The 25,299-nt window shown below is 33.6% G+C and overlaps 1 protein-coding gene across 4 annotated transcripts in view; it reads right to left on the reverse strand.

Moving 5' to 3' along the window:
* Positions 1 to 25,299, reverse strand: part of FER (FER tyrosine kinase) — a 451,703-nt gene that overhangs the window by 128,700 nt on the left and 297,704 nt on the right. For 3 of the 4 annotated variants that reach the window (XM_033178963.1, XM_033178962.1, XM_033178965.1), the window contains 2 exons: positions 22,532 to 22,647; positions 19,103 to 19,197 (listed from right to left, as the gene is read on the reverse strand). In XM_033178963.1, the coding sequence (XP_033034854.1) occupies positions 19,103 to 19,197; positions 22,532 to 22,647 (211 nt within the window). Of the gene's footprint in view, positions 1 to 19,102; positions 19,198 to 22,531; positions 22,648 to 25,299 lie in introns of those variants that run through there. The other variant, XR_004429709.1, reaches the window with a different exon arrangement.

Raw genomic sequence — 25,299 nt, forward strand, 5'->3', positions numbered from 1 at the left:
AATACATAAAGCTAAAAACTCAAGATATATTTGCTCTTACTGTTGCTGTTGTTACTATATGTTGTTATCGCTATTACAGGGAACTTAACCCAGACTTCCAGTTTGAAAACAACTTTACAGGCCAGGTGCAGTGGCTCACATCTGTAATCCCAACATTTTGGGAGGTCAAGGCAGGCGGATCGCATGAGCCCAGGAGTTCGAGACCAGCTTGGGCAACATAGCGAAATCCCATCTCTATTAAAAAATACAAAAATTAGGCAGCTGTGGTGGCATGCGCCTGTAGTCACAACTACTTGAGAGGCTGAGGTGGGAAGAATGGAGGATCACTTGAGCCAGGGAGGGAGAGGTTGCGGTGAGCCATGATTACACCACTGCACTCCAAGCCTGGTGACAGAGCAAGACCCTGTCTCAAAAAACAAAAAAAACCACAACAGCAGAATGCTATAAAAAAGTACATGAATCCACTAATTATCCAGTGGGCAAGGCAGTCATTCAGAATGACCACTAAGAGAAAATAATAACAGGGTAAAATTTACTTCAATGAAAGCATACTAATAAAGTTTTCTTTTAGTCTAATATTAATAATGTTGCTACATAATAATTTCTGTCACTGTTTTGTTACATGATAGAAGATAACTTTGAATGTCTTGTTTCTAAATTTTACTGATTTCACTTTCTCCTTATATATAATTTGGTTTTTTTTTTTGATGATATAAATTCTTAGAATAGCCATAAAAATGCTTCACATAATATAAAAACGTAGGTGGGTGTTATAAAGCTCCAACTGGAAAAACATAGACTGATAAAAACTGAGATAGTGTTAAAGAGTATGTGTTTCCTGAAATAGCTTCTAACTGATTTTCTTTTCTGAAGATACATTATAAAAATAATTGGTGTTTATATACTTTATTATGATTATGGATATACATGTCACTCCTATGTGGAGAATCCCAGATAATTATTTTTTAGAAGGGAAGAAACATTTCAAACTGAAAAAAGATAATATTCCTCATTACAAAATACATTTATAGCAAGCTCTAACTATGATTAGCTTCCAACCATGATTAATTTAGGTATGTTTTTAAGTGGCAGACAGGTACATATTAAAAATGCTAAGCAAAAGCCATTCCAAAGGTATTTCTAGCCAAGAAACAATCCAGAAAATAATATTCAAAAGTTATGTGCTTTCATATATTTGGTATTGATTTATAGATCAGTTTTACAACTAGATGTAATTAACATCCCATGCTTAGATAAAAATAGAAAAGTGGTAAACAATGGTATTAATGGAATAACTACATTTTTTACATTAATTTTTTTCTAAGTTGGAATCTTTGGAATTACTCTTTAAGAAAGAACAAGAAGAGAGAGAGGAGCGTAAACAAGAGATGAGAGAAGGGTTGAAGGATTTGCAAGGGGAAGTGTATAGAGGGGACACAAGAAAAGTTAGAAAGCTAATATATATACACACAGAATTTTGATGCTTAAAAACTGATTTTATTAAATTAGCAATACCTGGTTTAGATACAACTTCACCTTTGATATATTCCATACTGATATATAGAATACTATGAACAAGTCACCAATTCATTAGTATTTTTTTCTGTTTTTATTTCCAAAGAATCATTTGCTTTTTAACCACGTTGTATGTTAATATTATGAATACTTAGCACAGCAAACTAACATTTACTCAGGTTTTCACATCACTTACTGCACAACACACTGTATCTGAAAAATGATTCATGCCAAGGTGTATGACCCAAACTCTGCTTTTGCAAAAGTGAGCAAAGCCTTGGTTCCAAAACATGCAACTCTTCAAGTTCTATGAAGATTCTAAATGGTACTTCGATGCTTTTATGAAATCAGGTTTCCTGATCACCCTCTTTAATTTATTTTGAGCTTTGCTCCAAGAGATAGCTGTAAAATTCATTACTGTATTAACAGTACTGCAGAGTGGAACTCCAAGTATATGGAATTTCAGGCTTTAGGGCCAAGGACAGCTATGGGTCCAGGGAAAATTTAAATTAAATTTTGTAGTAACTACGAATGTGGTAGAGTTTATTGAATTTCTATCTTTGATTTACTTCTAAAGATGCTAGAAATTAATTTGAGACTCAACTCTAGCAATCCTGCATGATATTATGATGTGTCTTTTGATACAACAGCTCCACTCTGGTTTCACTATAGGGTTGTGATTCAGAGAACTGGCACTGGATTCTGGCTAGATGTGAATTCTGACAAGTAGCAACTGAAAAGTGTGGAATCTCGGACAGCTAATTACTTAGTCTCTCTTTGCTTCAGTTTCCTTATTTGTAAACTGATGATAATATTTTAAAGAACTATGGTGATATCAAACAAATTCCACATGTTAAGTGCTTAAACCAGTGTTTTGCACACAACATACTCTCTAGATATTATTTTGCCCTGCTAGCTTTTTATTTTTCCTTCACTATGATTTCTATTTTCTTTGCATTTTAGCCAACCTCAAGTTTCAAATTTGCTTTTGATTAAGACAAAATAAGTGTTTATAAAATGTGAAATAAAAAGTGTAAAATATTTGGGTAATGATTCTTTTACTCAATATTTAAAGCTTCATCCAAGTAAATACAAATTAATAAATTTTTTATTATTAAGAGTTTAACAATTTGTTACTTTTCCTTCCTAAGTGTAGTGTAATACAGTTGGCCCTTGAACAACTTCAGTTTGAACTGTGCAGGTACACTTATATGTGGATTTTCTTCGAAGGCCGACTTTTCATATAAGTGGGTTCTGCGGGCCCCACTGCAGGACCTGAGTATACACGAATTTTGGAATATATGGAAGGGGAGAGGGATTGATTTACAAAGGGACAAGTGTAATCATTATTTGGATATGAAAGTATCATATTCATAAAGGTTATGTGCTAAAGTTCACAAGTTCCTTAAATTCACAAACTCTTTACACAGTTTTCCCCATTAGATAATTACATAATGGTGAGATATAAACAACACAAAATAAAGACATGCTAAGGTGTAGATACTGGCCCTTTAGCTAGGATCAATTATGGTATAAATGATTCACAGCCTAACACCAGTCTCAGAGCTCATCTTATCCTTAAATAAATTATGACGGACTATACGGCACAAGCCATGAGGACAGAGATAGTCATCAATGCTCCGACCACCGGCCAAATTCAAGGTGTTTGAGTCCTGTTGGAAGCTGAGATTGGACAGTGTAGCTCCTCAAGTATCTCAAATAATCAGATGTATCATGGATTTAGCAGAACATAAACTATTGTTTTGTAACTATCTTCCAGTATAACATAACCCAATAAAAGACATAGATCTATTAATTAAAACAACTAACTGTGTGCACTAGGTTGAATATCGTGCCCTCGAAATTCATGTCTACCTGGAACTTCAGAATGTTACATTATTTGGGAATAAGATTTTTGCAGATGTAATTACTTATTATGTGGTCATATTAGGGTGGGCCCTTAAACCAATGATGTCTTTATAAAACAAAGAAAAGAGAGATTTGAATATAGAGACACAAAGACACACAGAGGGAAGAAGGTTATGTAACTGCAGACACAGAAACTGAATGATGTACGTGCAAATTAAGAAACACCAAGGATTGCTGGGAATTGCCAGAAGCTAGGAAGAGGCAGGAATAAATTATTCCTCAGAGCTTTTGGCAGAAGCATGGCCCTGGTAACACCTTGATTTTGAACTTTCTAACTTCCAGAATTGTGGGAGAATAAATTTCTGTTGTTTTAAATCACACAGTTTGTGATATTCTGTTACTTCAGTCCTAGCAAATCTCATCTTCGAGCAGATTTCATTATAGACCTTATATTTCCTTTGAGTCTGATAGCTGGATGTGGAAAGGGAAACACAGCTTTAACTCACTAGCACTAAAAAACTGAAATAAAGGGAAACACGACATCCTTGGGCTACTGCTTTTTCTGGGATCACTTGATTAAGGCATATGATTTCATTTATTTTTTGTTGTAACAACAGAAAATACCGCACAATCTGAGTTTTCAAAGTCCTGGGAACAAATCCAGAGGAATTAATGACTCTGAAAAATATCAGGTTGGTGCAGAAGTAGTCGCGGTTGTTGCCAATAAAAGTTTTTATTGTTACTTTTCATGGCAACAACAACTGCGATTACTTCTGCACCAACCTAACACGTTAGATAAGACTATCTTTTGAAATACATGCCAACTCACATCATTTACAGTTTTCATTCACTAGCATAGAATAGAAAGAGGTTTATTTTCTGTTATGTTTTTAATTGCACTCAGGTAGCAAAGGAAAAAATCAAGCCTGCTTGAAAGCAGAAATGTCGTAAGGGTAAACAATTTTCTTAAAAGATCTAATTAGTTATATCTAAATTATATCAAACAGTACAATGTATATACAATCTTGGTCTTATTTATATGAGAAAAATATGAACCTAAAATACCTTTCTGATTTATATTTCTGTATGAAGAATTAGGTTCGTAACATAACTCACATTCAAATTAGATATCCACCAAGACCACTGTCCAAAAATGCCATTATCACTAGCAAATATTCAGGAAGAAAAACTCCCTCATGAGGGCAGAATTATATAAACATTGCCACGTAAAGCTTTTCACAGTTAAAGGGTTTTTTCCAGTTTCTCTACTCATTAATTTGTTGCTTAATAAGAATGTTAGTTAAAAATTTCTGGACATACAACGTCCAGAATGTCGATTATATATGCTTTCTAAAATTATTTTGCATTATCAATGAAACATAATAAAAATTCCTTGTGTCTTCTTCTCACATACTACTTTTTTGAATTGGAACAAGGAAAAAAACCCAAAATTCTGTTAGCTTTTTAAAGATAAGACTGTATACTGTTATAGACTGATTTGTGGGAACACTATATCTTAAAAGGAATTGTCTGATTCCAGGATCTTTGTATATTTTCAAGCATAATAGGAACAATACATGAAAAAGATGATATATACACAGATAAAATTACAAGGCATTTATTTGTCACTATAAAATGGTTTCCTCAAGTGATGCAGGTTTCTATCACCAGTGATGTTATGTGGATATGATGTACCTACTGATATAATATAATGAGAAGGGCATTTTGCCTGTGTGGTATTTTTCCAAAATCCATAAGGTCAGTCTAACTATGCAGAGAAAAAATTCAGACAAACTTCGATTAGCAAAACATTTTCATGGACAGCTAGCTAATATTCTTCAAGACTGTCAAGATGACGAAAAACAAGGATAGACTGAGAAACTCTCATAGACTAGAGGAGACTGAGGAGAGATGACAACTAAATGCAACATAATGCCTTCTATTGTAACCTGGAAGCGAAAGAGGGCATTATAGAAAAACCAGTAAAATTTAATTATAGTGTAATATTTGGCTTAAGAAATGTTTTTACTGATATTCTCATTAATAGAATATAGACATACATAAATTTGGAACATTCACAATTTTAGAAAATACAATATAGAATTCATGGTATATATTATCCATAGCAAAGCTAACATATGATACTTAATATGTACCTGTTGGTTGAAAGATGGATGAATCATTTATTTTTTTAAAATGTCTATTTGCAGCAAAAGATACATGAAATAATGTTTGTATTATAAAACACTGCATTAATTATAATCAAACTATCTCTATTCCATTGCAAATAATCCTGAAATGTTTCTGAATTATGTTATTCGCGTTTCTAAATTTGTCCTTTTTTCTAAATAATATAGAAAAGCCTTATCTATACTGTGACTTATTTTTAACAGTATAGATCTTCTCTACTTTCTTTTCTCAAGTATTGAGTCTAAATTATACCGACTAGAGTCAAGAGTTAAATTCTTTTTCTACAATTTAACAACAGGTGCACCTTGTAATTCACTTAACCACTCAATGCATATTTTTCCATCAGTAAAATGGCATACAGTAAGTGTTATATTATTATGGAGCTAATGTTATTATCTTGCTCATCACAGGGAACACCTAAATTTCATAGGTTTTTCTTTCATTAGTATTACCAAAGTTGATTATCTTCTAAGGAAAGGTAGGTATACGAATCACCAAACATGGTGATGTTTAAAATACTCCCTTTCAAAATATACTGTTCCCTCAAATCAGTCTGTAAGGGTATCATTCCCCAACATATTATACTGAACTGGATAGATCTTAAGTCTAAAAACATGTGGCATGTCTTATGTTCTTTCATTTATATGACCAAGTGAAGTATGTTTTTACCTCCTTTACTCTCAATGTTTTTAATAATATTTTCCCAGCTTTATTTAAAAGCTATTTCTGGACTTACAGGGACATATGGTTGCAGAGCTGAAAAAAAAAAATCAACCTTTATTATTAAAAAGGTTATCATGTAATAATTACCCCCAAAAAAGCACATAAATGGACTGCCAATGAGTTTGATTTACACTCAACAAGGAGAACAGGCAAATCTCAACTTTTAAGATCGCTACTGTAAAAACTGATAAAATTACAATCTTAGAATTGTTCCATAGTCTAAACTTATGTGTGACTGTAGATTATATAAAACAACTTCATTGTCCATTCAACACTAAGAATTACAAACCTATAACTTATGTGTGACTGTAGATTATATAAAACTTATATAAAAATATAAACATGTGTGACTGTAGATTATATAAAACAACTTCATTGTCCATTCAACACTAAGAATTACAAACCTATAACAAATTAAGTAAAACAGACCAAATATTTTACTCATGATCCATTACATTAAGGTTTTTATTTCCTTAGCCACTTAAACAGAAAAAAAAAAATTCTATGGCTCATCCTTCTGAAGTAAATAACACAGGGATGTCAATGCTGAATTGGAAATAGAAGGACATTTTAAACAATCTTTGACATTCATATCTTTTCTTCTTTTGGCAACAACCTTGTCATTTTCTCTAGAATACTACCAGAACCTATCCTCACTAGGATTCAAAAGCTACTCTTCATACCACAATCATTTTCCACCTCAACTATTAAAATTAAACTCTTCATAAATCTATCTTCAATATACTCAGGGAGTGGAGACAATGCACCCAACTTATTTTATCATTTAACCCTGTCTTACATACTCTGGTTTCCTATGTGTCTCAGCACATTTCAGAAATGTTTCTTCTATTCATTCTTATCCATCTCTGACAGTTTTTAAACTCTCTAAAGATTTCTTGTCCTCTCAGCCACCTATTAACTATCCATGTGTTGTCTAACTTTGTCTATCTCTTACTATCTCTGAGTTTGTGATTTTGCTTAGCCAAACTGCCTTCCAAACTCTTGCCTATTACAAATAATCTTTTTTTTTTTAATATCTCACCTCAGAAACACATTCCTTTCTATATTTATGGCTGATTTTTATAACATGTTTGGTCTACTGAAAGCTGCTGTATTGTGTTTGTATGATTTTGCAAATATCAAGAAAAAGTTTACTGATCTACACATTAATAGCATTCTTTCTCTGAAATTAATTTTTTTATAATAGTCTAGTAGGAAGAGAAAAAAATTAAAGGCCCCAGATTCATTTTTTAATTAGTTAGTTAACATTTGGACTAAACAGTCTAAGCCAAAATGGGCGACTACTGCTGTGAAAATACTGAGTTTTCCAAAGACTGGATATCATTTATTCTGAAATATTTAGGCATTACAAGAACATGATAGCTCACTGAACTGAAAATCCAATCTTTACATAATGTTATTTCTCAGCTCAGATTAATTTACCAGCAGGTAATATTTACTAAGAACTCAGAATGAGTTAAGAACTGAGCCACACTCTTTACATATACTATTTCATTTAACCCTTTGAGCATTATATTCTTTCCCCATTTTATAAGTAAAAATGTTGAGGCTTAAAGAGATCAAGTAGCATGCTTAAAGTCACACAGATGATAGTAGAGCAATAATTTAAAATCATATGTGGTTCCAAAGCCACAGTGGTCATGTTTAGACCGGCAAAAGTCACCTCCAGGTATAACAGCATCTAAATAAGAATTACAGTGCATTTTGTACTCCACTGAGCATTTCTTTTTATAAGTGTTAAACTGGGTAATAACAGAGCAACACAAATGATGACTGAGTAGACCCAAACGCTTTGGGAACAGATATGTTTCCCACTGGGCTTTCTCAGTTTTCTAAAGAAATTCTGACTCCACAATCGAGTACTCTGGTATACAGTAAATTTGGTCTGAGGGGAAATTATACAGAGGGACCAGAAAAAAAAACCTTCTGATATTCTTATTCATAGAGAGAAAATTCCTTCTATGATCACGGCTCAATATGGGGTTTGCTTGACTATTTGTAAACTCATCTCCTATACATACCTGCTTTTATATAAAATATTATAAAGGCTTCTGGAAGCACAGGCTCCACCGGGAGCCACTATCTTTTCTAGAAATCTCTTAAGTTCAAATCAAATGCTGCCTAAACTGTGGATCTAGAGGTATAAATTTTTGGGAATGTTCATGAATCTTTCCTATACCATATCTATTTAGATATTCAAGAGAGTAAAATTTAACCCAAAATACGTATCTACAGGAAAGAAAACATAGATGTACAAAATTTTGACTGAAACACTCTGTATTACTATAGTAGCAGATGATTAGAAAACACAATTATCAAGGAGGCACAAACAGATACTACTGAGCCGCTGAAAGAATAAATTAAATCTACATATACTGATGTAAATAACTCCAAGATATTTTATCAAATAAAAAAAATAGGGTAGAACAGTGTACAAGCTATCATTCATGATAAAAAGGATGCATATGCATATATGTCTCCATTTGCATAAAAAAGCCCTGGAAGGATAAAAACAAAACTAAACAAACAAAAATAACAACAATAAAAATCCCACAAAAAGTAAGAGTAACTATCTCTAAGAAGAGAAACTAAGGAGAACAGGGGTCATGGACAGAAAGATGGTTTTGGTGTCCCCTATGTAATCTCTGAAAATTGAAAACAACAACAACAACAACAGCAACAACAACAAACCAGTCACTCCACTCCCTAACACACGATTGACTGTACGGCAAATAAATTCCAGTTGCTTACCCTGACGTGTAAGGTCCTACCTTTCCAATCTTATGCCAGTCTCTCTAAGGCTCACTGAGCTACAGTTACTCTAACCTTCTGTTCCCCAAACACAAAAGCCTTTTCCCACAACAGGTTTTTGCATTTGCTATTATCTGAGCCTTTTCCCAGCCCTTTGCAAAGGTTATTTTTATCTTTCAGATCTTAACACAAATGTCACCTCCAGATGATGTTTCCTAAGGCTGCTAAAACAAATCAGGTTCCACCTGCTACCATTTCTCTGATCACTTTTTTCATATCAAATTTGAAATAAATTTGATGTTAAACATATGTTTCTCCCATTACGCTGTGATTTCTTTGAGAAAAGAGATCACTGATGTGTTTTTGCCAGTGTATTTTGTATGGAACAAAGCTGGTGCTCAGTATTTAACAAATAATGTAATTAATCCAAATATCATAATAACAGGTTTATAAAGAACAGAAAGTCTTAAAGAAAAACAGGTGTATTTCTAAGTTTCAGTCACTTAAATACAGGATGACACATTTGTTTCGAACAAAAAATAAATTAATCATTGCATCTCCTGGGTTTATTTTTATCGGAACTGATGGGTTTCAACTATTTTTGAAATAATAAAGCTCCATCAAATTATAGCCTCATTAGTTTAGAAATTCTACTTAACTTAAAAATAATTTAGAAGTATAAATTTGACTCTTAAAAGCAAATAATTTCAATGGTATAATATTTATAAATTTTGTGCTATGTAATTCCCTATGTACAAACTCTTTTATTTTAAAAAAGCACATATAAACATGTAAAAAATTGTAAAACAATAGATATTTGAGTCTCTCATCCTGTTCAACAAATGGCATGAAATCATGATAGGTGTTAACTATAGAAAGGGTTTATTTCTTAATCTATAGCAGCCAAGATAGAAAATACAGAGATTCAAACACTTGCTGGTAGCAGGTATCACCTTATAAGACAAGACTTCATTTTGAAGTCTTTATCAATGATCTGCTAAAGACTCCTCATACTAACACAGACAAACACAGAAGAAGACGGTCTTAAAAAAACAGATTCTAACCTGAAAATATTTAATATATGTAATCTCTTAAAATAAAAAGTTAAAGACACCATAGAAAGTCACCTCTTTAATGACTCTCACTTTGCTGTATAAAAGCATTCATTTTGAATGTGGATATTGTCAAATGTGATCATGTTTTCTCAAGTTTGACCCAGAAGAATTTAGGCAAATTTACTCTTTCAAACAAAGGTTACATTTTGTAGGTATATTTATTAGGCTCTCAATCATATTATCTCTGGAACTGAAATACACACCTATAAATAGGTACCAATGACATCTAGTTTTACAAAAAAGGACAAATGAAAGCAATAAAGAATTAAAAAGTTCCAGGCCGGGCGCAGTGGCTCAAGCCTGTAATCCCAGCACTTTGGGAGGCCGAGACCGGCGGATCACGTCAGGAGATCAAGACCATCCTGGCTAACATGGTGAAACCCCGTCTCTACGAAAAAATACAAAAAACTAGCCGGGCGAGGTGGCGGGCGCCTGTAGTCCCAGCTACTCAGGAGGCTGAGGCAGGAGAATGGCGTGAACCTGGCAGGCGGAGCTTGCAGTGAGCTGAGATCCGGCCACTGCAGTCCAGCCTGGGAGACAGAGCGAGACTCCGTTTCAAAAAAAAAAAAAAAAGAATTAAAAAGTTTCAAATATACAAAACCTTGTTACGACAGTTTGCAATATTATTTTTACATCTCACTGACAAGAGGCTATACAATGCTTAATATAATATGCAATCCTTCAAAATGAATTTGTGAACCCCTGGGCTCAATGCTCTACCCTCCTTAGGCTCCCAAAGTGCTAGGATTACAGGATGAGCCACCAAGCCCAGCTGATTTACCTTCCTTAATATTAATGCATAAGGTTCATTGCTTCCACAAACTTGAGAAGAGTCCAGATATATTTTATCGTCATCATTTCTGAATACAGAGGCTAACTTATAATTAAAAAGGGATAAAATTTACAAATAAAAGAGTGGCATTACAGTATCTTTGGCTAATGCTGACAAGATCATGGCTTTTATTTGGTTTCTACATAATAGATTCTGAATATATATGGTACATCAGTGCAAGCAGGAAAAAATAAAACCATATTCAATAAATTTTTTTTTTTAATTTTGATTCAAATGATTTTCAGTTGTCTTTTAATCTTGGAAAAACAGTATTGGCTCCAAAGTGTTTTAATGAAATTATAGCTTGCCTTACAATTCTGATAAAATGAAAACTTCACACTGATACACACTGTTAGATTCATATATATTGGATAGGTTATTGGTAAAAATCTATTTGTAAAAACAAGCCATTTTACGTAAAATGTGGTTTTTATTTCAATTGAGTTCACCAGTTACACCAGTCCTGCTCATACTTCTAACATTTGCATCAAATATAAGTAGACTGCCAATAAAGTACATTTTCTTATTATTTAAAATATTACACTAACCTTTGTTCATCTTTTGGAATTTTAAGACTTTTCCATGTATAGTAACAAAAATATATAAATGGTCACCTACAAAGCCAAAAGTGAAACTCACAGTACCTTTAAAGAAATGTTCATTCATAACTCCTACACTTTCAATTGTGAAGGAGCTTCAAATACCAGAAAGTCATTTAAAAAACAGAATCTAAGAGCAAGAGTGATTCAGAACATGCTTTGTCCCGCTCACCATGCCACTTGCCTCTTTGCTGAAGGTACTTACTCATAGGTATAAATGCCATCAGAAGCTCAGAACGTAAAAAGCATATGAGTAATACTACTCAGACATACATAATGCATCTATCGCTCATATGTACCATGAAAACTTAATGTTTCTTAGAACATATCAACATTTCCTCATTAATAGAAAAAAATCGCTTGGCACTCTTTAAAACCACTCAAAGAGTTGACACAGTAATAGTTATAGATATTTTTCCTTTACAGGAGCAATCCTATTACCTGAAATAGTTATATTTTTATTTCATTTCTTATATTCTTCTTCTGGGTTAATGTCTTTATCATTTAGCTCAACCTCTGGGAAAGAATATATACTACTAGAATAGATGCCTACTAAAAAAAGAGTGGCCTACTAAGAGGGTATACCTAAAAAACAATAGGAAAAACGGTCAATATCACACACGTAGAATGCCAATAGGTTACCAACTTATGTCATATGTAAATTAAATAAAGTAACTCCAATTTACAAGGACATTAGTGACTTTAGTATCTGCAGGAATAGCCAGTTTAAACTATTCCATCTGTATTTGCTTTGGGATATTAAGTAGTAAGTGAAACACTAAAGTAATCCAAGGTATCACCGGGGTCAGAAAGAAATATCAATTTAAAGTTGCTATCTTTCTAAACATTGTTTTGAAAATGCATATATCAAACGTATTATGCATGATGTAAAATGACAACCAAGAGCACAATATTTTGACTTTTAGTAATGTAATACTCCTGAATTATAAAATAAAAATGGGAATGTCTAGATTTAGATAATATCAGTTACCATAAGAAAGAAAAAAGTACTCATTTCTCCCAAACTGAAACTTACTGTGCACTAATTTATAATTGCATGCATTTAGGCTCATATCAAAGTTGTTTTAAAGGAATATTCTACCATCATCTTCAAACAACACAAAATAATAAACTCCACAGTATTGGGTTTTCTTTAGTAATGTTTGCAACGTTAAAAAATTCAGCCACTGAGTTGCTATATCTTAAAATTTTTTGAATGAAATATTAATTAGAGAATTACTATGTTGTTCTTTTAATTGGCCTCAAAACTGATTACAGTGAAGTAAAATTGTAGTATAATTGGCAATGGATTAAACTATGTTAGGAAAGGCATCATTTCAGACTTTGAGGACTCTTTTAGTGAGTACAAGCCAGGAGTCACATTCCTTAATCCTTTGTTGGCACAATTTATCCTTTCTACATTTATCAAGAGTGAAAGACACAAATGCCAGGCAAGTATCCAGACTCCAAATGCTGGGATTTGTTACCAAAGCAGCTGAAACTGTCATTGCCAGTAAACTACCATAGTAACCTTCCATAGCTGTGAAGTCACATAACTGAAACTGACTATTAAAATCATGTGACCATATAAAATTTCACAGTAAATGGGAAGGGTGAAATGTTTATTTTTTAAAACAATTTAACTTTTTGGCAAAAATTAGTGAAATGTACTATAGAAATTACAAATGAAAATGAAAAATTGAAAGAAAAGGAATTTTGATAATTGAAAGATTTTTATGTAAATCTTAAAGACATTTATGAGAACAATGTAAATAATCATGTCTAGATTTCTAAGCCTAAAATTTCTAAGCCTAAAATAAACTGAATCAACTCAATTACTTTTTTTAAACCATAAATAAGATGTCATGTTACAGAGGTGAGAAAAATTTTGACAACATCTTAAGTCTGGTGAAAACTCTTCAGAAAAGTTTCAAAGTCATAAGTCATTTTAAAATTAAGATGAGTATGAGGATTGCCAAGGGCCATGCGTCTGTGTGAACTGAGCAATGTACCAGATAATTTAACATTTAATTACTTCCAGGAAGTTCTGAACTTAAAAAGAACATTCAGGTCAAAACGAAGGGGGTAGTTACTAATCCCTAGTGAAAGACAAAGTTGAGATTGACATCTTTTTTCAGGTTTTCTAAAATTAATCAGCTTTACCCAAATAAGCACAGGCATTATTGTACTTGGAGGTTAAGGTGCTAAGTTTCCTATTCATCATGGTATCTTATTGCAGTCTTAATTTTTTTTTTTTTTTTTTGAGACAATGTTTGCTCTCTTGTGGCACATCAGTTGTATGTGATTTTTTTTTTTTTTTTTTTTTTTTTTGAGACAAGGTTTCCCTCTGTTGTGGCACATCTGTTGTGATCAGTGGCACGATCACAGCTCACTGCAGACTCAACCTCCCTGCTTAAATGATACTTCCATCTCAGCCTCCTGAGTAGCTGGGACTACAGGCACATGTCACTGTATCTGGTTAATTAAAAAAAAATTCACAGAGACATGATCTCACTACGTTGCCCAGGCAGTCTGAACTCCTGATCTGGCAATCCTCCTGCCTCAGCCTCCCAAAGTGCTGGGATTATAAGTGTGAGCCACTGCATCCAGCCTCTTCTGCCCATCTTTAAACTGAGTTATTTGTTTTTCTACTATTGAGTTGTATGAGTTCTTTATACATTTTGGATAGTAACCCCTTATCAGGTATATGATTTCCAAGTAGTTTTCGCAATCTGTAGGTTGCTGTTTCATTGTACTGATTGTTTCCTTTGCTGTGCAGAAGCTTTTCAGTTTAATATAGTCCTATTTATTTATTTTTGCTTTTGTGGCCTGAGCTTTTGCTGTAATATCCAAAAAATCATCACCAAGGCCAATGTCCCAGAGTTTTCCCCCACGTTCTCTTCTAGGAGTTTCACAGTTTCTGGTTTTATTTTAGGTCTTTCATCCAATTTGAGATGATTTTTGTGTATGGTATAAATAAGGGTCCCATTTCATTCTTTTGCATGTGAAAATGCAGTTTTCCCAGCACTATCTGTCAGACAGACTATCCTTTCCCCTTTGTGCCTTCTTGTCAAAAATTAGTTGGTTGTATATGTTTGTATTTATTTCTGAGTCAAGACTTATTATAAAGCTACTGTCATCAAGACATTGTGGTATTGGCATGGAGACAAAAGGATTGAGAGAAAAGAACAGAGTCCAAAAATAAAGTCACATATAAGTATGGAAAAATGAATTTTATATGAAGGTAAAAAGTTAAGTCAAGAGAGAAAGAAGAGTCATTTAAAACAAGTGGTGCTGAAACAACTGGATATCTACATGCCAAAAATATAAACTTCTAACCATTTCTCACTCCATATACAAAAATTAACTTGAAATGGGTCCTACACTCAACTATAAATTTTAAAACGTTAAAACTTCTAAAAGTAAAATTAAGAAAAAAACTTTTAGGAACTTGGGTTCAACGAAGTTTTCTTAGATATACCATCAAAAGTATGATCCATACAAGAAAAAAATAGATAAATTAAACTTTATCAAAATAAAGATGTTTTTCAAAAGACACTGTTAAGAGAACGAAAAGACAAGACATAGACTGACGGAAAAAGGATTTGTATCCAGAATATGTAAAGAACCAAGACTCAATTGTAAGAAACCAACCAACTCAGTTTTTAAAATAGGCAAATGATTTGGACACTTGACCAATGAAGATATACAAACATCAAATAAGCACATGAAAACATGCATGACATCATTATTCAGTGGGAAAGGGCAAATTAAAATAACAATAAGGTATAGAAGTATTAGAAAGACTAACAATTAACCAGGCCAAATAAGTGCTGACGAGGATGTGGAGGAACTGAAACTATCACAGACTGCTGTTGAGAATGTAAACTAGAACAAAAACTTTAGAAAGTAATTTGGTAGTTTCTTAAAAAATTTGACATGCAAATGCCATATGATCCATTCATTCCACTACTAGGCAGTTTTCCCAGAGAATGAAAGCATTTGTCCAGATGAAGCTTGTACAGGAATGTTTACAGCAACTTCATTTAGAATAGCCCCAAACTGGAAATCATCCAAAAGTCTATCAACAGCTGAATAGATAAACTGCAGTATATTCATTAAATAGAACTCCACTCAGCAATAAAAAGAATGACCTATTGATACACATTACAATATGGATTAATCTTAAAATAATTATACTTAGTGAAAAAAAGTGCTTACTGCATGATTCCATTTTTTAAGAGTTCTGAGAAATGCTCATAGTGACAGAAAGCAGCTTAGTGGTTGGCTGTGACAGGGTAGTAAAAGGTAGAAGAAGGGAATTACAAAGAGGCATGAGAAAACTTGGGTGCTATAGATTTCTTCAAAACATGTATCTGCCACAATGAGCTTGATAGCCTCCATTACTTGTTTTTGTTTGTTTGTTTGTTTGTTTTGACAGAGTCTCACTCTTTCACTGAGGCTGGAGTGCAGTGACATGATCTTGGCTCACTGCAACCTCTACTTTCCGGGTTCAAGCAATTCTCCTCCTTCAGCCTCCCAAGTAGCTGGGATTACAGGCATGCACTACCACACTTGGCTAATTTTATTTTCAGTAGAGATGGGGTTTCACTATGTTGGCCAGGCTGGTCCGGAATGCCTGACTTCATGATCTAACCCCACTGGCCTCCCAAAGTGCTAAGAATACAGGAGTGAGCCACTGTTCCCAGCCGCCTCCATTACTTTTCTGATGAGACTTGTGACATTAATAAATGTGTGATATTACATAATGAGTTATATCATTATTTGAAATATCTGCATGACTTGGTGATCTGATATTTTCCGAATGACTGAAGCGTAATACTATAAAATCATTCACGGGTAAAAGATGCATTCAAACTGCAAGATCAACGAATGAACTTAATGTAACTGAATATGAAAAGTTCACTAGTAAGGTTTGAGATTGCACATTGCAAACAGCCTTTAGGAGAATTTAGCAAAATCTACTATGGTAGATAGAATTTGAATATGGCCTCCCAAAGATGTCCTACCTCTAATACCTGGATCCCTATGAGTGTAAGTACTACTCATAATATGTTCTATCATGTACAGTTGACCTTAAAATAAGATTATCCAGATGTGCCTGATCTAATCATACAAGCCCTTTTAAAAGTAGAGTATTCTTTACCTAGTAACATAAGAGAAAGTTAGAAAAATTCAAAACACTTGAAGGATTTAGCAGGCCCATGCTGGCTTTGAAGATAGAAAGACCGTGTGAAAAGGAATGTAGGCAACCTCAAGGAGCTAAGAGATGCCCCTCGCAGACAGCAGGCAAAGAAATGGGAACTTTAGACGTATAGCTGCAAGGGACATGATTCTGCCAGCAACTGAATGAGTTTGGTAGCCGATTCTTCCTCAGAGTCTCCAGATAACAGCTCAGCCTGACATCCTGATTTTGGCTTTGTAAGACCCTGAGCAAAGAACACAGTTAAGGCTGCCAGGACTTCTAACCTACAGACCCTGTCAGGTAAAAAAATGGGTGTCACTTTAAGCCCTTAGATTGTGATAATTACTTATGGAGAAATCAAAAGCTAATACATTTACGTAAATCAACATATAGAAATTCGGATCCAACAATCTCACTACTGAATTTTTACCTACAGATACACTTCCAAATGATTCTTACAGTTAGTCCAAGGATATTCATTGAACACTTTGTAAAAACAAATAATAAAAATGACCAAAGTATCCACAAATAAAGTTTGGTTGAATAAATTATATAAATCCACAAAATGGAATATTCTGTAGCCATTACCAGAAAAAGGTAGAATTGTATAGATAACTATGAAACAGTAAAACCACCACACATTATAGTAATAAGAAAAAAAAAGCAAGATCTGAAACACTGTTGGAGTATAATTTGTTTCATAATTTAAAGCATCTGCATTAAACATTTTTCTGGAAAAAAAATTTAAAAACTGTAAGCAGCAATTAGCTTTGAGATAGACTGAGTGGAAGGTTTCATTTTCAATTTTCTACCTTTCATTATATTTTCAATTTTCTAATAAAGTTTATTATTCTTATTCATTTAAAAAATATAAACAGAGGTTACTAGTCAGAGTCTAGATAAACACTTGCTTGGCTCCTGTACAAAACTGTCTTCTTTTGTTTTATTTAATTTGGACTTGCCATCTGGAATTTGCATCTATGGTCCTTTAATAATTACAGTAAGACCAAAATCACCTTTCCTCAAGTCCGTCCCATCTCCCAAATCTAAGTTTTTCAGTGGCATTCCTTATTATTCAGGGGCTTCATTTGCACCCATGTAAATGTTAGTATGTATTTATAATATTTACACATTTAAACTATTAAAACATTACAACGTACCTAACACAGACAATGCCATCCTGATGAGGATAAAGATGATAATGAGCTAGGTATTCTGCAGTTACATGGTAATATTGAGAAATATTTCAATAGCAAACAAAGTAGTATAACAAAACAGGACCAATAATTACAAATCATGAAAAATTAATTTCTGTAAGCAGAAATTAATGAGCTATCTACAATGTTTACTTAATATATTTTAATTAAAATTAGACATGTTTTTCATATTTCTTTAAATTTCTCCTAAAATGAGTAAATAATTTTTAAAAGTAAAGCAAATTCCTTTCACTTATTAAATACTCTATTTGTAAAGTTTATGAGATCAAATTTTACTTCTGATTGTATTTTCTACAACAGGACGTTGGACAATGAAAAAAACTTTAACACATACTATTAATATAGCACTTCAAAGTTTTCTTTGTCAAAAGTTGTTAACATAAAGGTGTTGAAAGTCACCAGAAATAAATACCAAGATATATTCATAGACTGATCACCTTTTTGTTTGTCCACATATGAAAGAAGTTCATAATTCAAAAGTGACTCAAAGCATTGTGAGATTATTACATATGACCATCAAAAAAGAGGTTGTGCAGGGTGCTGTGGCTCATGTCTGTAATCCCAGCACTTTGTGAGGCCAAGGCAGGAGAATCACATGACCCCAGAAGTTCAAGACTAGCCTGAGCAACATAGTGAGACTCCATTTCTACAAAAAAATTATTAAAAATTAATTCAAACATTTAGAAGAGAGGTTGTGTGGAGATGTACTTGGAAAATGATATACAATGAACTAATATAAGATAGTACTGTCACTGTTATAAAGTCTAAGTACACTATCTTTTTCTAGTGTTTTGCACATAAAGATTATATATAACTGACTTCCATATGTAACTATATTCTAATAATAAATTTGTCTTTTTAAAAAAGCAGTCGACATTTTCTAGAAAACAGCAAAGTGTTACAGCCTATAAAAATACTGACTATAGGTACAGACTCTTGTTATCTGGAAATGTAAAACAAAATCCTTGGAAACTTTACAAGGAGAAATCAAAGAGACTGAACATATAAAAACAACAAAACATGACATTAAAATGTCATCATGCAAAATTATCAGATCACATTACCTGAAACCAGTTCCATAATGATGTAGACAGGCTGTCTTTGTGTGCAAACTCCTATAAGTTTGACAATATTGGGATGATCATATTGCTTGAGAATTCTAGATGAGATGAAAATATAAGAATAGTTATCATTTGAATAATAAAGCATTAATTTGTGATCATACATAGTGTTTACAACTAGAATACTCTTGAATCATAATTCAATTTTTAAAATTTCGGTATGACCCTAAATTATGATAAATTAGATGTATACAAATTTATGAGTAAAGTCTTCCCTCAGTATCTGTAGGAGATTGGTTCCAGGACCCCCGTGGATACTGAAATTTATGCATGTTCAAGTCTCTTACACAAAATGGTGCAATATTTGCATATAATCTACACGCATCCTCTTAAGTATTCTAAACCATCTCCAGATTATTTATAAGACCTAATATAACATAAATGTTACATAAATAGTTGTTATACTGTATGGTTTATGGAATAATAAGAAAAAAATTCTGTACATGTTCAGTACAGATACAATCATCAACTTTTTTCCCCCTAATATTTTTGTTCTGTGGCTCATCAAATCCACAGATACAGAACCCACGGACACAGAGGCCCAACCATACTGGTACATATTGGCAACATAATATGGATGCAAATGAGTCAATTATCCTTAATTAAATATTCTTTTAAAAATTATTGTCTACTCTAAATGATTAACAACCATGTTAAATAGAAATGACCTAGTTAATCTAAAACATGTACAACTCCCTTCAAATTATAATATCTGGTTTTAGCCACTACCACAAAAGTATAGCTGAAAAGTACTAGTGGGCCAAAAATTGTGAGCTGCTGGGGCAGCATACATATATTTATTTTTAACACACATACTTTATTTTAAAATACAGAAAATAAGAAATCATTTTATACTGGTAAATGCTACATTTCATTGGATTTTGTAATAGTTAAATACTTTCTTGATCAGGATCAATTTCAAAATGGTAGAAACAAAAGTTCTGAAATAATAGAGTTTCAACAGATACTTCAGCTGAAGCAAAGTTGACTTTGTTTGGATAAGGGCAAAATTTCATCAGTGGGCTATGAAAGTAGGATAGACTTGAAATCATGTCCCTAAAGAGTTAAGAAAAAAATCGCAACACAGTAATGACTAACAAAAATTCTTGAGTTTGCAGGATAGCACATAAAAAAAGAAACAACTTGCTCTATCACTGAAACTCCTGTTGTTTATAAAAGAACTGTTGAAATTGGTTAGAAGAAATAGGGCTAACTGGCATCTATGCAGGAAAAAGCTTGCTAACATCACAGCCTGAATTTCCACTGCATGGTTTAGACTAACTCCCCCTGGATTTGCACATATGAACCATGAGATTGCATGAAGAGATAACCGTGTGTGGCCAAGGACTTTCCAGGCCTCCCATTTCCCCTTCTACCAATCACTTAGTAATTTCAGAATCTACCCCCTCAATCTTTTCTAATAAAAATATTGCTCTGAAATCATTAACAGTTGATGTTTAACAGTAAGTTTTTCTTTTCTCAAAAACCTGGTGTCACGGTATTGGCTTCTAGCACACTGGGCAGTGAGCCCCTTCTACTTGATAATGCACTCACCTATAGGACTCCAAACATGAGCTAAAAATAAACTAAATTCCCTCAGATGCCTGTCTGTCCCAATTATTTCTATTACCAAATCTTATTCTTTATTATCTTATCGACATAGTTATAAATTCACTCATATTTGAAAATTGCTGTATCCTTTCCTAAGAGAATGAAAAAGGTAACTTCGGAGAAAGACAAAAAATTTATGCATGTATTGGACATGTACAACTAAAGCAAGGAGAGCTATAAAAATGTTTTAGACAATATAAAAAGATAGAAATGAAAAGACAGACTGGGAAGAATTCTAAAGGAAATATTCTGCCAATAACTTTGGCCTTGCAACTTCTACTAGAAATTTAAAAGAAAGGTTTAATGATGTTTGACTTTAATACTTTAATTTCGCAGGTTAGAAACTGTTTAAGAAATCTGCACAATACAGCATGAACTCAGATAATATTAAATATCTAAATATATACTTCTAGTGTATACTAGACGACACTTGGAAGTTTCCATGAATGTAAGTTTCGTTTTTAACATAAAACTATAATTTCACCTTAAAAGAAGAAATTAAACTCTGCAATAAAAAAAAGTTAGAAAGCAAGAAATTTAAATATTTTTGAAAACATGTGAGGTGCAGTCTTTTACCTTAATACTTATGAACAACTGTAAAATAACGAGGCTGTGAATTTCAGTTGTGTTCACATGCCTTTTAATTCATCACAATTTCTTTTCTGACTTGCCAACAAGTCATGAAAAAGGTTTACTTCTTTACTCTGCAGATAACATTTCATAAATGCATCCAACTACTTTAGCCATTGCCATTATTCATTTTTAGATGAATTAGTATATATATTAGTATATATACATGGCTCTATGCCATGTAACTTATGAATAGTTCTCTTGTTGCCATGGCAATATTCTCCCATTGCACTTTCCTTTTAATACACAAAAACATATGGATCCATGTATCCTCTTCCTTCCCCATCCATCCATCCATCCATCTGTCCATCAATTCATCCATTTCCCACCCACATGTCCATCCAGGTTACTCTTTCCAAAGTGGCTTCTGGAAAGATGCATTTGTTTTGTGTTTTGTTGTATATACTCAATTTTACCACTAACATAAGAGTTTTAAGTATGTGCAACATAGCTAGCAGGTATTATTTTCTATTATTTAGCTAATAATAGCAAAAAAGAGAATCAATCATCTTAGAAGATTAGAAACAAAAAAATATGCACACTTTAGAAGAAATGCCAGATACTAAGCTGAAGAAATCTGAGGTTTTTCAGAAATGAAACCTAACAGCTGAGAAAAGAGAAGCAGTACTATCTAAGGAGGGTAGGACAGATATAATTATATATTTAAAAGTATATGTAAGCTGTACATTTGAAGAAGAAATCTAAGGTTCTCAGAAATGAAACCTAACGGTTGAGAAAACAGAACCAAGCAGTACTATCTAAGGAGGGTAGGAAAGATTTCATTATCTACTTAAACATATATGTAAGCTGTACAGTTCATGTACATAATAATTTTTTATCATAATAAGCACAGTACTGCATATATACATATATGTATATGTATGTGTGATGAAAGCAAAATAATGTAACATTTTAAGAACTTGAATAATACTGCTTTTTAACACCTGGTTTGACTATGATTGCTGAATTGATCTGCAGACTATCACAAAACGATCGACTTTTGGATTCCACATTGTAAAAGTGCTTACCCCTACTATTTCAGTAAATCACAATTTAAGATGCCTTCAAACTTACATTTTAATAAATCATTTACATAATAAATATATATTTTGATTAATTTAAATAACTCACTTGGCTTCTTGTAAAAATTTTATTTTCAATTCCTGAGGAAGATCTTCTTTACACGTTTTAACAGCAACAGAAGTTTTATCCTTTAATGTGCCCTTATATACTTCACCAAAATTTCCCTGAAAATAGAAATATATTCATTGTCTGGGGTAAATGACAGCATGTAAATCTTTACCAGATACAAGCAAAGGTACCAAGGAGGAGGAAGGTGCTTACCTACATGTCAATATCACCCGAGATTAACTAATTTCTATCAGATATAAGAACTTCTAACTTTACTCTATGGCTAGGACATATTATGGTATAAAATGTCTGATTTGGCTGGGCACGGTGGCTCACTCCTGCAATCCCAGCACTTTCGGAGGCCGAGGCGGGCGGATCACGAGGTCAGGAGATCGAGACCATCCTTGCTAACACAGTGAAACCCCATCTCTACCAAAAAAATTTAAAAAGTTAGCTGAATGTGGTGGCAGGTGCCTGTAGTCCAAGCTACTTGGGAGGCTGAGGCAGGAGAATGGCATGAACCCAGGAGGCAGGGCTTGCAGTGAGCGGAGACTGCACCACTGCACTCCAGCCTGTGCAACACAGTGAGACTCCGTCTTAAAAAAAAAAAAAGCTTGATTTATGGTGCGTTTATTTTAGAAGAGAAGAAATTTTGAAATCTATTTTTAAAAATTAAATTCAAAACATTACAGAGAAGAAAAATAAGGCTAACACACTAGCACAACAGCTATTCTTAAATATTCTCTTAGGTTTTTTTACACTGCATATGTATTTTTTACATAGCTATAATCATACGATGCAAACTTTTTTTTTTTTTTTGAGACAGAGGCTTACTCTGTCACCAGGCTGGAGTACAGCAGCATAGTCTCAGCTCACTGCAACCTCCGCCTTCCAGGTTCAAGCGATTCTCCTGCCTCAGCCTCCCGAGTGGCTGGGACTACAGGCGTGCATGACTATGTCCAGCTAATTTTTGTATTTTTAGTAGAGACAGGGTTTTAGCATATTGGCCAGGATGGTCTCGATCTCTTGACCTCGTGATCTGCCCGCCTCGGCCACCCAAACTGCTGGCATTACAGGCATGAGCCACCGCGCCCGGCGTATGCAAACATTTTATAATAAACTTTAATGCTATTGTTGAGCAAGAAGTAACTAAACTAGAAGTCTGCTATACTTACTGAGTTTTAGAGCACTAAGATGAATGTAACTATTAATGTTTAAAGTTCACAAAATTTATACCTTGAACTATTGCTTATTAATAAATAAAATTAAAATACTTTAAAATATTTTTAACAAGTCATATTCAATTTTTACTATTTAATAGCCAACTCAAATATTTATAAAACAATGGTAAATCATATTTTCATAAAAATAAACATACTTAAACAGTAAACATTCATGATAAATTTAAAAAAGGAAAATTTGAGCTTCGCATCTCTATTATTCTCAAGAGATTGTCTTTTACCCACAATTGTCAGATTACTTATTACATCAGAGGTAGAGCTGAGAGAAGATATTATTAATTTACATGGTTACTGCTGGGCCTCCACTTACCTAAAGCACTTACAATTCAGCTTGTCTAAAACTTACTGTTCTATTAATCAAAAGATTTTTCCTGGCTATATTACTTTTTTCAGTTACTAGAACCATCAATTGCCTTGTAAGCATTCAGACCCTACCTCCATAATACTTTTTGTCTTATCCCTTGCATCTCAGAAAGGTTACACTGATTCATGATCTCAATTCTGTTACCTAAGCTGATCTCATCTTCAGTCCCTCACCTCTCCAATCCACCTAGAACAGCACTGCCAGATTAATCTTTCCAGAGAAAACTTTGATTATACTACTGCTTTGCTCAATATCCATCCTTCAATTACTATCACTTTCTTGGCCTCTATATAGCTCCATATTATAACCCCCAACTGTTATATGTGTTCTGAACTCAAATACATAGTGATCCCTAAATACATGTCATGCCTTTTCTACATTTTTCCCTCTGTGGAAAACTCCCATCTCCAATCAGAAGCTGATACCTCATCTTTAAGTCCATTTCTTATGCCCCTCGTTCATGAACTTTCTTGATTTTCCCAAAATTATGTCTCCTGTCCCTGAATACACATCTCCCCATTGCCCTTTGTGTCTTTCTAATGGTTTCTGCCCTATTTTAAGAGGTACTGGCATGTACAAGGCATTTGAAAAATTTAAACATTAATTTAGCAATCATTATCCAGAGAATGTCAACTCTATCAATGGTGGTCAGGCAGACAATCTTCAGACACTGAGAAACGACTATGCTTTCCCAGACCACCTCTTCTCCATCCAAAGAGGTGAGGAGGAAGCCCAGGACACTCATCACTCTGTACCACTGAATCATTCAACGCAAACCTTTGCTTTAAAGGGGAGGTGGGGGGCTGAATATGAGATCAGCTTAGGTGACAGAATTGAGATCCTGAATCAGGTTAACCTTTCTAAGATGCAAAGGATGAGACGAAAAGTCATGAAGCATGACTTCATCTCTGCTGCTGCCCTTCAGTCCCTGAGGACAAATCTTATGCCCCTTGACTGTGTTTACATCAGTCAACATAAGATGACCGTGGTCCTAGGTTAATCTTCATCTCTCCCTCTCCAGCCCCCTCAGATTCAGCATACTTCTGTTTGATCCTCCTTTCTCATCTATCCCCAACTTGCATAGTGCCTTCTGGAATTCATGGTCCATCATCCTCAAAATTATATTTTCAATCTATTCTTTGATCATTTCCTTTAACTTCCTG

The sequence above is a fragment of the Trachypithecus francoisi genome, unplaced genomic scaffold (genome assembly GCF_009764315.1).
Source record: "Trachypithecus francoisi isolate TF-2019V2 unplaced genomic scaffold, Tfra_2.0 Lachesis_group2, whole genome shotgun sequence".
Lineage (NCBI taxonomy): Eukaryota > Metazoa > Chordata > Mammalia > Primates > Cercopithecidae > Trachypithecus > Trachypithecus francoisi.